This window comes from Lonchura striata, chromosome 1 (genome assembly GCF_046129695.1).
Source record: "Lonchura striata isolate bLonStr1 chromosome 1, bLonStr1.mat, whole genome shotgun sequence".
Taxonomy (NCBI): domain Eukaryota; kingdom Metazoa; phylum Chordata; class Aves; order Passeriformes; family Estrildidae; genus Lonchura; species Lonchura striata.
This window is the reverse complement of record NC_134603.1, coordinates 115,714,635-115,727,000: the sequence shown is the minus strand read 5'-3', so window position 1 is coordinate 115,727,000 and position 12,366 is coordinate 115,714,635. Positions and strand designations below refer to the sequence as shown.

Genomic DNA, 12,366 nt, shown 5'->3' with positions numbered 1-12,366 from the left:
TCTCCACAGATTGAGCTGCCATCTGTAAATCATTTGATCCACTGTAATGGAGTTGCCATCTTTGTCCTTTATGGGACTCAAAATTTTCTATCACTAGTTCAATCCCCATTCTTATAAATACTTTAAAAATATATCTATGAAAATTAAACATAATATGATAAAGTTGATCTTCTGAGTTGGGTAAGAATAGGAAAAAAACTGCTGTCATTGGCTTGGGGTTTTTTAAACCATATTTTTTTCTCTGTTCTCAGTCATAGCCAAAGACAGCTGACAGAAAGGTAAATTCTAACCTATTTTGATACATCTCAGAGCTCTTAAGGAATTCCCCAGAAAGGCAGTCACAAATTATATAAAAGTATTCTCAGCTACATAACTACTTTACTACTTGCTTTAAGACTACATAAAGCACTACACTAATTAAAACAAAACATCTGTTGGTGCAAAAATTAGAAAGGACGTACTAAATACACAACTAGTAAAATCAGACAGATCTCTTCTACCTGCACTGTGTTAGTTCTATAGTTTCAGGAGTGAAAACTTAAGTCTGATTCCTCTGAAACTTCAGAGCATATACAAAACAAGAGTTCTTATAGAGTATTCCCAAAATTTAGCTTCCTTCCCACTTCCCCTCAACAGCAGTTTCCACTGTGATGAACAGGTAAGTACACCAAGGCACATAAGAACACTTGTACCTAAGCAAAGCACAGCATCCAGACACAATCTATTTCTCCTTGACCTATAGCAATGCTACAGTTCACAAACACCTATTTTAGAGGCCACAATAGGTTGTATCACACAAATGCTCTCAGGAGAAACATCTGTCCATTCTACAGGTGCACACTGCATGAGAAGGGGGAGTTCTCTCCAAAAGGAAGGTTTGCAGGAGATTTTTCAGTTAAGCAATGTTGATAATTTTCTTTTGTTGGTTTCAATTTTCCGGCTATGTGATGTACCTTAAAATTCACTTTTGCATGATAATTGACACATAAAATATGTTTAACACCTATTTCAATTCCATAACAAAAACCTTTCTAATTTTAAGTCCTCTGGTCTTGCCTGGGAGACTACAAAAAAAAAAAAAAAACACCTACATTTTCCCCCTCCCCGGCATGATTGCAAACTAAGATCTATTGATAACACTTTCCTGACATATTTTAAATAAACTCTAACAAATATCTCCTAACAGTGCAGTGGTAGGCCTTGAGGAGAAACCAATATTAGACCTGGATTCCTTCTCCTGCCAGGAATGGATGTGACAGCTTGGTCTTTCTGCTGAATCCCTACAGCACACTGAACCAGCAAGAGCAAAGGGCAGCTGCATCTCTGCTTTTCATATGAGATTGTACTTGCTAATGTTGTGTGAGGACTGGAAAATAATGTTATCTTCCAATGAAAGAAGAACATGTAAGGAATAATGTATTAGCCTTTAGATAGAACAGCAAACTGTTCCAGTTATTCTTGACAGAAGCAAGGCTGAGGATGGTGCAATTAAGGGAGAACTGACTGACCAAGCCAACTTCAGTAAAGTACCCCAGTAACAAAAAATTTGTCCTCCCATTTTCTTTCCTCACGCTTCCCTTTCCACATGCATTTAAGCACATGTACTTGTCTACTCATTTTTCTCTCTTGTCACCAGCTGCAAGAGAATTCCTAGCCGTCATTTGTCAACAAATTGAAAACATCTAGATTTTGTCCTTCCTATCCATTTATTTTCTCCAAAAAGGAAGCAATAGGGAATAAAAAGCTCAAGTATATCCTGTCCCCAACTCTAGAATCACCTCCAATCCATCTGCTTCCAAGGGACCCAAAAGCAGCAGTGTTTTCATATGAAAGTGAACTGCAGAAAATCCATAGTAAGTATGAGTTTGGTTTTTGTTTTTAAAAAATCTTAAGAAAAATGAAGTGTTCTACAATTTGGAAAAGCAGGCAAGGGAGAGAAATTAAAATATAGGAGGGAATTCCTATTGGGAAGATGCTTTACTCCGTAAATGAGTGGCTAAAGACAAATGCAGATTAAAATAATGAATTGATCTGTGCAAGCTGCTACTACAGGAGAGAACTTTCTGTCTGCCAAAACACCAGAATAAAAAACCCACAGACCTAAAACACAACATACGCTGGTAGAGCTACATTAAAACAAACATTCAAGTTTGCTCCGTTCCCAGTCTGGGAGGGAATTATATTAACAATCGCAGTCAACAGGCTCTGGAGATACTCTTCTGCCAAAGGCTGTATACAGAGCTGGAAAAAAAAATAATACTAGAACTTCTAAAGTTAGAAATGAAGAAAAGTTTTTTCTCCACATTTTTATTTTCAAAGGTACCTGCTCCTTGTCTGCATGTCAAATAAACTCAAGCCTATCAGAAGGCACTTTTGATGTACCTAAGTGATGACATTCCGAGCCAAAAAGACCTTGACATTTTCCACCATTCAACAACAACAGCAACAACAAAAAAAAAAAAAAAAACACCAAAAAACCATAATTCTCAAACATAAAGATGCTTGTAGAGATGCAATCTCTCATCCTCAACTCATACTATATGTAACCAACACTTTCAACTAAAAATACCCTTCTCTGGCATATTTTTCAATGAAAGAAAAAAAATTACAAAAAATTAGCCAGTGATCAATGCATATACCATTAATAATGACAGCTAGAAATTATTTTTGACGTTATTTTTACTCAAAAGTGGAAACACAGACAGGATTTTGCTTCACTGACTGTTCTCATTGATGTACTTCCAAAACAAACAATCAGAAAAACCTTTCCATGAAGCTTCAGAGTAGAAATAAAAAAAAATTACTGACTAGCCTTCAAGAGAAGATTGGAGAGTTCAGTTTAATCTTCATGTCTGCTTATAGGCTTGAGGTCTAAGACTGACAATTCGTGAGAAACGTGAAATGGAAAAATCATGTCATCCTTAAATTATTCCATCAGAAAGGATGCCATAAAAATATTTTAAAGTCATGACGTACATAATTGTAGATTCTGGACAAGATTCCACTAAAATGAATGCTGATTTCTTTCTACTCTAATTACTGGGAGAAAAAAGCAACAAAAATATTTACATCAAAAGAAAGAAGATTGTTTTTTTCTTGTCTAAAACAATATATGTCAGTAAGTCTGTTTAAAATAGTGACTATTTAATTATAATCTTCATGAGAGCATTCCATAAGCACTAGGTCGGAAACTCTCAGCCACTTTTAAGTCTTTGCTTTAGAAGCAGTAGGACTGCAAGGTCTCCAGGAAAGTCAGCAAAACTTGCACAATCAAGTATAAAGACCCCAAGGACACAAGAAAAGGTAAAGAGAAAGCAGATTAAGTAGATATATATCTCCTTTTAAAGCAGTTCTCTCTCTTTATGGCATAATAGTGAAAGCTTTGGATGCTGAAGGAAAGCAAACTCTGGGGTTGGTTCAAGTCACCCAAGCTAAGCAATTGAGTATTTCTCAGACTCCACACAAGGAAGACTGTTATCTGCCTGAACTAGATTGCTTTCATGAACTGTAGGCTAGAAGCAAGAAAATAAATTATATTCCTGTCTTCTATGCATTCTGCCCCACAACGCCCACTAGCATCTTTACACCACACAGGAGGTAATGACACAACACTGGGATGGAAGCATTCAGCAATAAATTGCACAGGACTGTGACATCTCACAAGCAAGGCATTTGAGAATTCCTACCACAGGAGCACATGGTTTTTAAACTAACAAGAGTCAGTGACAATAAAGGTCATCTTCTCTTGTACCTGCTGGGTATAAAAGTAAAAAAATTCACCTGGAGGACACAATCAAAATGAACTAGATCATCTCTCAGAATTAGTTTGCTAGGGGATTTCTTAAAGGCTTTAGTCTTAATAGGTATGAGCTTATGCAGCTTTGATGACTGTGAAACTCTACCGACTCAGCAGAAACATTAAGTCTATCAAAGTATGCCCGGAAAAGATTAAGTGTGCAGGAAAATCAGTAATCAAGACTTGTAGGCCAGGTTCTTTCAGGCAACTGTGTTGCATAATATAGCCTAGGGGGAAAAAAAAGTCATTTCAGTCAGGGAGGAGAGACTAAATATTTCAGTAGCTTTTAGTTCCCTTCTTAGTGGGTTTTTTTTTTTTTTAATTCCATACCAAAGAATAAGCCCACATACACACTGAAGAAATAACTGCTTGCCTTCAAGTTCTTGCAGTTACACCAAAGATGCTGGTGTGAACCAGTGCTACAGAATTTTGATTCCTGGAAAGATTCTCGTGTAAGTTTACAGTCTTAGGAAATAAAAACACTTATTAGATTTTATAATTCAGTATTTCATAGTCATTACTTTCCTTTAAAAAAAAAAAAAAAAGGGATTCCCTTTAAGCAATTACTTACCTTTTGCTTGCTTTTCTCTCTTCTTGTCCATAGAGCCTCAAAAACCATTATCAAGTCAAAATAAAGACTGATTTAACAGCGGATTATGTGGACACAGAGTCAAGGACATGTATACCTCAAGTCACCCATCTCTTGACAGTTCACTTAAATCACATCAAGATAAAAAATTACCTTCAAGGACCTTGAAACTAGAAAGTAACTTTTCTTCAAAGTATGTTTTTCATCTCTGTTTCAAACCATTCTTTTCTTATATAAAGTTACATCAAATAATTTAATTTAGTGCACTGCATCATTACTACTTAGGTAAGTGCAAGGGAGATTTGCATTTTCTACAAGAAAATGGCAATTTAAAAAAAATTATGTTCCATTTTGAAACTCATCGGAATCTGGATGGGAAAGTCAGCACATACCACAGGACAGGTATCAGAAGGTTTAATACTGTTTTTCCCAAGAACCATTTTCACATCATTTTCCTGCTTCCCAAGTAACCTTTCACATTTCTATTCTCTTCACAATGGGAATGCTTCAGAAGCTGTCCCACTGTGCCATCTCAGCAGCCTTGAGGGCATGTCCTGCTCTGTAGTGAACCTACTGCAAGTAAGGGCAGTGTGAGGGGGATTGTTTTGGAAGCACCCAAAGAAAACACAAAAAGCTACCCTGTATCCAGAGTTCTGCTGCTGCTGCATCTCTTAATCAACACTTGCTCTTAAGACTTAGCAGTGCAGTTTATGCATGGGGAAACACTAACCACTCTTCCAGAAAGCTCAAGGTCCAACCTCCAATATTATGGACAGATCCAAAACTGGGTGAACTGGAAAAACTGACGTACATGGGGACTGAGAGGCTCATGCCTGCAGAACTCACTGTATTATCACAGTGACATTTTAGGTTCACAGAACTTGCCACGTATTTTTTTTTTTTTTAAGCATGGAGAATTCTTTCCAGACTCAAAGAAACACAGAGACCAAAATAAATCCACCTCAGCAGCATCTTTCCATGCAGAAAACTAGAAATATTATTTTCACTGTAGCACTGCATAGCATTACTTTTATCAAACAAATCTGTATTGAGATTGAAATCTATTTTTAAAAAAAAGGAGGGGGAGCAAACCAAAACAACCAAGCTGGTTCCACACTGCTATTAAGAATGTAGGTTTATATATACCTCTTCCACATGCCACATTTTTTTTTGTGTAGCTATCTTCAGGACCAATTTCTCTGAGAAAATTCAGGACCACCTCTTTTCCTCCTCTCTTCTGACTGCAATACATTTTGCCTTTTTTTTTTTTTTAGGCAAAGAATTACAGTGCTTGAGACTGCAGAAACTCACAAGCAGCTCATCCCAACTTGCCTCTCTGAGAATGGTAAATTTTGCCTGCTTCATATCATAATAAAACACCCCAAGGCACATGAAATAATATCCAAAGGAGCTTGTGCTCACCTGATGACAGAGTCCTGTTATGCTGTGGGCCCACTTGATGCATGCTTTGCTGCAGTAGACTCAGGCATTCTCCAAGGCAGCTCAGGGTGGCAGCAGAGGTAGCTTTTAAAAGTAGCAAGTCCTGATCCAAGGCAGTGAGAGGTCCAGAATTTGGGAGAGATTCAATGGCTTGTACAAGATTCTTCTGTTGTCCTTCAGCTTGGCTCATGATCTGTAAAGGTCCAAAAGCATCTGCTGTCATAGGAAATATCACTATGTAGCTGTTAAATTCTTATGGATTGAAAGAGTGACTAAATGTGAAGAACTACCACAAATGGATGTTAATGTTCTGATCCAAACATACCATATACTCACCTAAAAAAACGAAGGGCTTGAGACTACCAAAGGCCTGTAAAAATGTCAAGACTATGTTAGAGAAAATAGTCTCTTAAAATAGTAGGTTCACAGTAGGTTTAATAGTGACTCATACTTTCTGAAAGTCTTTGTAAGGAAAAGTATGAAAATTCTACTTCCTTCTCCATTATTAATTTAGGCTTAGATTTTCTTGCTTTTGTATGTGATCTGAGATGCCCAAGGAAACTACTTTATGTAGGAAAGGAGGAGGGACAGTGTATCTCATCACAGTTTAAGAACAGGCATTATCCATTTCTCAAACACCACTAAGGACCTGGTTTTACAAAATACAGTAATTTTTAACTTTCAAGACATTAGCATAGAAAGCAACTTAGAGTACTTCTTTCATACCCAATATGAATATCAGCTGTCAGACAGAAAGTTAATCTCTTTTTAGGTTTGAACCATCCAGATGGAGATGAAAGGGGTGCTTGTACAGCAGGTAAAAACAGGATTTGAGCAGGCTGCTCTTTAAGCAAATTGGCAAGCTTTCAAAATCCTAAAGCCAAAAGAAACAGGAGATGTTCAAAATTTCTCTCTCCATTTTTGCACCCTGTAGGAAATCATATATGCATATGACAAGCCTCTTACACTTACCTTGCAAAAAACTTGCTGCAAAAATTTACAGGTCTACACTTCAGATATCCAAAGTTTACAGAAAAATATATGTGAAGACATCACAATAAACAAAGATCCAAACTCCATTTGTCCACACTACTGTACTATAAAAATGTATTATAAACTTCATTACTTTTTTATTATCATTATTATATTTTCAAGTCTTGTGTGCTTCCTGAAGCCTTCCTATGCCACTGTAAATTGACTGATTAAAAAATATATTTTGAGTGCACTGAAAAGCATGAAAGGAAACTGAATTCAGAGATGTAAATAACCACTCTTGCAGAAAAGACTAGAATTACACAAGAAGATGTTGTTGCAGTACATAAATTTAGCCAAATGCCTTGCTGAAGGTTAACATGACATTTTAATAATCAACATTTAAAACAGAGGCCAAAACTTCAGTAAAAGCCACAGACAATTTTAATTCCCCCTCCAGAAAACAAGACCTGTCAGGAGGTGACATAGACCCTCTCAATATGCAGCTTTAGGGAACCACAGAATCAATCCCAGGCAATGCAAGTATTCCTCCTTCATGGAAATAGCACAAGGAGGCAAATGGAAGGAAAAGCCAGGAGAAAAAAGATGACCATCTCCCTGGAAGACTAAACAATATAATTCTATGGAAAACTGCTTCTCTCCTTTTCCCATCCTGCATAAGAGTGTGAAATTGAAAACCTGACTTCCTGACTTTCTCATATTTCACAGTGACAGAAATATTCTATTTTAATTTCCAAGTGATTAGTTTTCCTATTTTTTTCTCTTTTTTTTTTTTTTTTTTTTTTGGCGGGGGGGAAGAACAGCTAAGAAATTCAAGATTTGCTTCCATAAAAACTAAAACAAAAATTAAAAAGCAAAACTCTGAAAGCTTCAAACATTTTAATCTTCCCCTCCCCCTTAATAAAGGACTATATTCTTTCACAGATAAGACAGGAGCATAAGATAAACTGATCAGGGAGTTTATAAAACATTTGGAAAAATAACTAAGTGTTTGCAGCTATCACCCAGCCCAAAACCTTACAGCTTTTTTGTCAGCTGTATTACTCAATTAGGAGAAATTTCAATAAAATCTAAAGTCTATTCTACCTTTATCCAAAACAAGGTGTTGGTCCAAGTCTTACTGTTTTCTAGCTGACCTAAGATAGCTTTAAAGGAGCCTTTTGATTCATCCTTTCCTTGCTACCTAGTTTCATGTTACAGTTGTGATAGCAGCAGCTGCTCTATAGACCTGATACAGCAGAAGACATCTGGAACTGCAACTTTTGTATAGAATTCAAAGTATCAGAACTTGCTGAACATTTATTGCTCAAACACTGAACAAAACCACACTGTTTTAGGTGCTGAATGCCCAGAAAAAGAAGAACCTCCTCTATTCTAAGTGACAGATCAACTCCATGGCAAAAAAGCATAAGGAAATTACATATATTATTGAAATAACTGAACTTTTGTAATATGTTTGCCAATTTTTTTTAAATACTTTGATAAAAGATCTCAGAAGATGTGAAGTGCAGTTGCTCTACAGAGAGTAAATCAAGGAGAAGCTAGCACAAAAACACCAAACCATAAAAGATGAAACTCATTAACCACATTAACACTTACAAGCCACTAAGTCATGCAGTTATAGCATCATCCTCTGTCTTACTGGTGGCTCTGTTTTTTGCTTTTTCCCAGGAGAGGAGAGGTAAAATGCTTGACCTCCTAGCACTCCAAGCTTGTTTCGATATCAAAATGAAAAGCTTTGATTCTGAGAAAGGGAAGTTTCTAACTTTCCTTTTCCAAAGTGAAATATCTTGCCCAATTTTGAATGACTTTGCTCTTACATGGGGTTATTTTAGCATCTTACAATTCTCCATCCTTCCCATTTGCAAATACAGACAGCTCAAAGTAGCACTTCTCTACTTATAACAACAATGAAGGGTATTTGCCCCTTTTTCCTCACCAAATATTAATCCATTTCTCTTTCCACTCTTGTTTTGGATTTGACAGCTACTCTTCACCTATATATTCTTCTCATAATATCACAAAACAACTGCATGTTCTCAGAAAAGCATTAAAATGTCAAAAATACAACTTTATGACAAATGCACAATTAAAAAAACTGAAAGAACCAGCAGGACTATATGTATTAAAAGGAATTACATGTGTGCAAATATTTAGCATTATCAGGCATGCATTTACTTAATTGCAAAATGTTTAGTAAGAGGAAGCCTCATCCTAGGAAGACACCAGCTCAAATGCATGGTTCGCTTCTTTCTCTATCTTCTGATTCAGGAAAACAAGCAGATGAAATGTGTTCCCAATTAACAGCTGCTCCTGAAGCATGAAAGCAATTCAGACCTTTTAGCCTGCCAGAAACTCTCAGGTATTGCCTGTGTTGTTGTAGGAGATTGGCTTTGGCTGGTTATCCAGTGCCCACTGCTTCCCCTCCTTGTCTGAACAACAAAAAGTTTGGGGGGGTCGAGATAAGGACAGGGAGGTCACCCAATCACCAAGGTAAAACAAGACTGGACTCAGGGAAATCAGTGTCATTAGTGCCAAGCAGAGCATGGTAACAAGAAAATAAAATGGGATCTTACTTTTCCTCCACCCCTCCCTTCTTCCCAGGCTTAACTTCATTCCCAGTTTCACTGCCTCCCTTCCCTGAGCAGCACAGGGGGAGAGTTAGGGGGAGTTACAGCCTGATCACAACACATTGTCTCTGCCACTCCATGCTCCTTGCTCTCTTCACCTGATCCAGCATGGGAAACAGTCCTTCACAAACTGCTCCAGCACAGGTCTTCCGCAGGGTCACAAGTCTGGTCAGCAAATGCTTCCGCCTGAGCTTCCCACAGGGTCACAGCCTGTTTCAGGCATCCATCGGTTCTGGCAGGGTTCTGCACAGGCTGCAAGTGGATCTCTGCTCACCATGGGCCTCCATGGGTTGTAGAAGGACATCGTGCTTCACCATGGGCTGCTCTGCAGGCTCCAGGGAAATCCCTCCTCCACTACCTGGAGCATCACCTTCCCCTCCTTTGTCACTGGCCTTGGTGTCTGCAGTTGCTTCTCTCACATTTTCTCACTCCTCTCTTCTCTGGCAGCAGTTTTTTCCCCCTTCTTAAATCTGTTACCTCAGTAGCCGATGGGCTTGGTCCATCTTGGAGACAGCCGGCCTTGGCTCTGTCAGACATGGGGAAGCTTCTGGCAGCTTCTCACAGAAGCCATATCTGTGGGCCTTCTCATGACAAAGCCTTGCCATGCCAAGCCAACAAATTCTCCTGAATAACACTACACTCCAAGAAACCTGCCATCCAATGACCCTCTCATGAATGTCAGAACGCAACAGGAAACATCTGTGATGCTTTCCTCTCTAGGCCATGCCCTCCCTACCACTTGCTCCTAAACAATCCACAGTTTTGTTGCTGCCCGCTTCCTCCTCTTCAGGGCTGATCTTAACATCCTGTGTGACTGCTTTGCCTACTTAACCTGCTACCTACTCCTTCACAGCTGGAACTGCACTTCCTGTTCTGAACACAGCCCACCACAAGGCAAGAGACCAAACACTTATGTGATAAGAATCCAACACAAATGGTAAGTAGAAATTACTAATTCTCAGGGTTATTTCCACAGTATGTGGAAGATAAGCAGAAAAAGCTATGAGATGCCCTAGGTTTGTAAAGAAATTTATTTCAGACATAAGATGAAAGAACATTCCTTCATGTGGTAAATAAGCTAAACTTAGTTATTAAAAATAAATTTAGGAAGTAAAAATGAAAAATTGAAGTGTTATTTTCCACACTAAAAGAAAAAAAAAATACAGGAATCCAACATTTCATTAAAATACTAGATGATTCTTTCCCACACAGAGAAATAATCTTTTAAAATCTGAACGCCATTTTTTATTTAAGGCTTCAATTTGTTTCTGAAACCAGAAAGAGAAAGGGAGAGATTCCTAATTATTAAGTAAAATAATAAATAATCTCTATTCAAGATTTTTCCTCCTGTCTGACAATAAAAATAAACAGAAACTTCAAATGAAGAAAACTGAATAGCCACACCTAAATGTAAGAGCATATGATTGCTTTTGATTTTATTTTAAATGCTTTTGTTATCCAGACTCCAAGACTAACAGGCATAAGTCTGTTTGTCTAGGACAGATGTGTATTATTAGACATCTTTCTTTCCAGAATTATTGATCCTACAGAACTTTGCGCAATTAACACAGTACATCACAACAACCTAAAGCAAACACCAGCTTTATGCCATCTGTAAAACTCAATCCACAGCTGCTGCAGGAGCACCTCCCAAGACATGACCTCAGGTTCCTCAAAGGAAGAATGACATCAGCCAAAGAATGATATAACCTCAGGTTCCTTAAAGGAAGAATGACATCAGCTGTATGACCTCAGAGGGCAAGCAGACATTCTCCTTTTGTCACAGGGGACACATGGAGCTGGTCATGAAAACAAGTAGCATTACCAATCCTGTCTTTCTACATAATGATTTAAATGCTTCAGATCATCCCACCCTTCTTCTAGAACATAAAGCATGAGATTCTTCAGACCGTGCCAGCCACAGTCCGATACACATATGAGCAATTTCAATTTTAGTTTAGATTTTGTTTAAATGTTGTTTAAATAGTGTTGATAATATAATTGAATGCTTTTACAGTCAGTATTAAGATATGTCTACCCATGAGGAAAAATCCAAAACACTCCAGAGAAAAAAGAAAACATTCTTTTAGCACTGAAAAACCACAGAAATTCTGTACCATCGAGCTCATCTGTGACATGCTAGAAATCATTCATGAAAGAGACATTCTGCTCCATCAGTTAATAATACTTTTTCTTTACTGTAGCAATCTCTGCACACCATCACCAGCAGCACGTGGTCTGATTACTTATCAGTAGGCAACACCTCTGAAAGATTTAATGCAGTAATTTTTATTTTTAAATCCTTTCCATCACTGACTGCATGAAAGTTGAAAATGGTTAATAAAAAAATGGGGAAATAAACAACACAATAAAAAGAGCTTATACAAAAATAGAGGATCTGTAAAAATAAACAGTTGTGTGGAAATATCTTTAGACACTTTAATAGCAATAGAAATGCAACATGCATCACTCCAAGTCAAGCTATCCTTGTGAGTTTACTGCTTTTAAAGACTAGGAAATAGCGAGCTTGCTGCTGCACTATTTTTTGGCAGGATTTGATTGGTTGGTGCTTTATTTGGGGTGGGTTTTTCTAATATGAAAACACAGACTCTCTCTCTCTCTGACACATGCACATACACACTTTCTGGAAAGACTAGTTTTTTGCTTTTTAGAAAATTGTACCAAAAAAATAACAAAATAACTTTTCAGAAAACACTGGGAAAGGACAGGAGGGAGACCAGCTTTTCAAACTATTCTAGAATAAGTCACAAATGATTTATGAGTGAGAATATTTAACCATTGTTAAACATGCAGATTTCACAGGAGTTTACATTTTTTCTTTTATTTATTATAAAACACCTTTTTTCTTAAAAGCAAAGGAAGAACAGAAGAGTCCACAAACAAGTAATAAAAACCTT

The 12,366-nt window shown here is 37.5% G+C and overlaps 1 protein-coding gene across 2 annotated transcripts in view; it reads right to left on the bottom strand.

The window, feature by feature from the left end:
* Positions 1-12,366, bottom strand: part of OSBPL10 (oxysterol binding protein like 10) — a 492,302-nt gene that overhangs the window by 43,053 nt on the left and 436,883 nt on the right. For both annotated transcript variants that reach the window (XM_077787009.1, XM_021525868.3), the window contains exon 5: positions 5,808-6,018. In XM_077787009.1, coding sequence (XP_077643135.1) covers positions 5,808-6,018 — 211 coding nt within the window. The remainder of the gene's footprint in view (positions 1-5,807; positions 6,019-12,366) is intronic.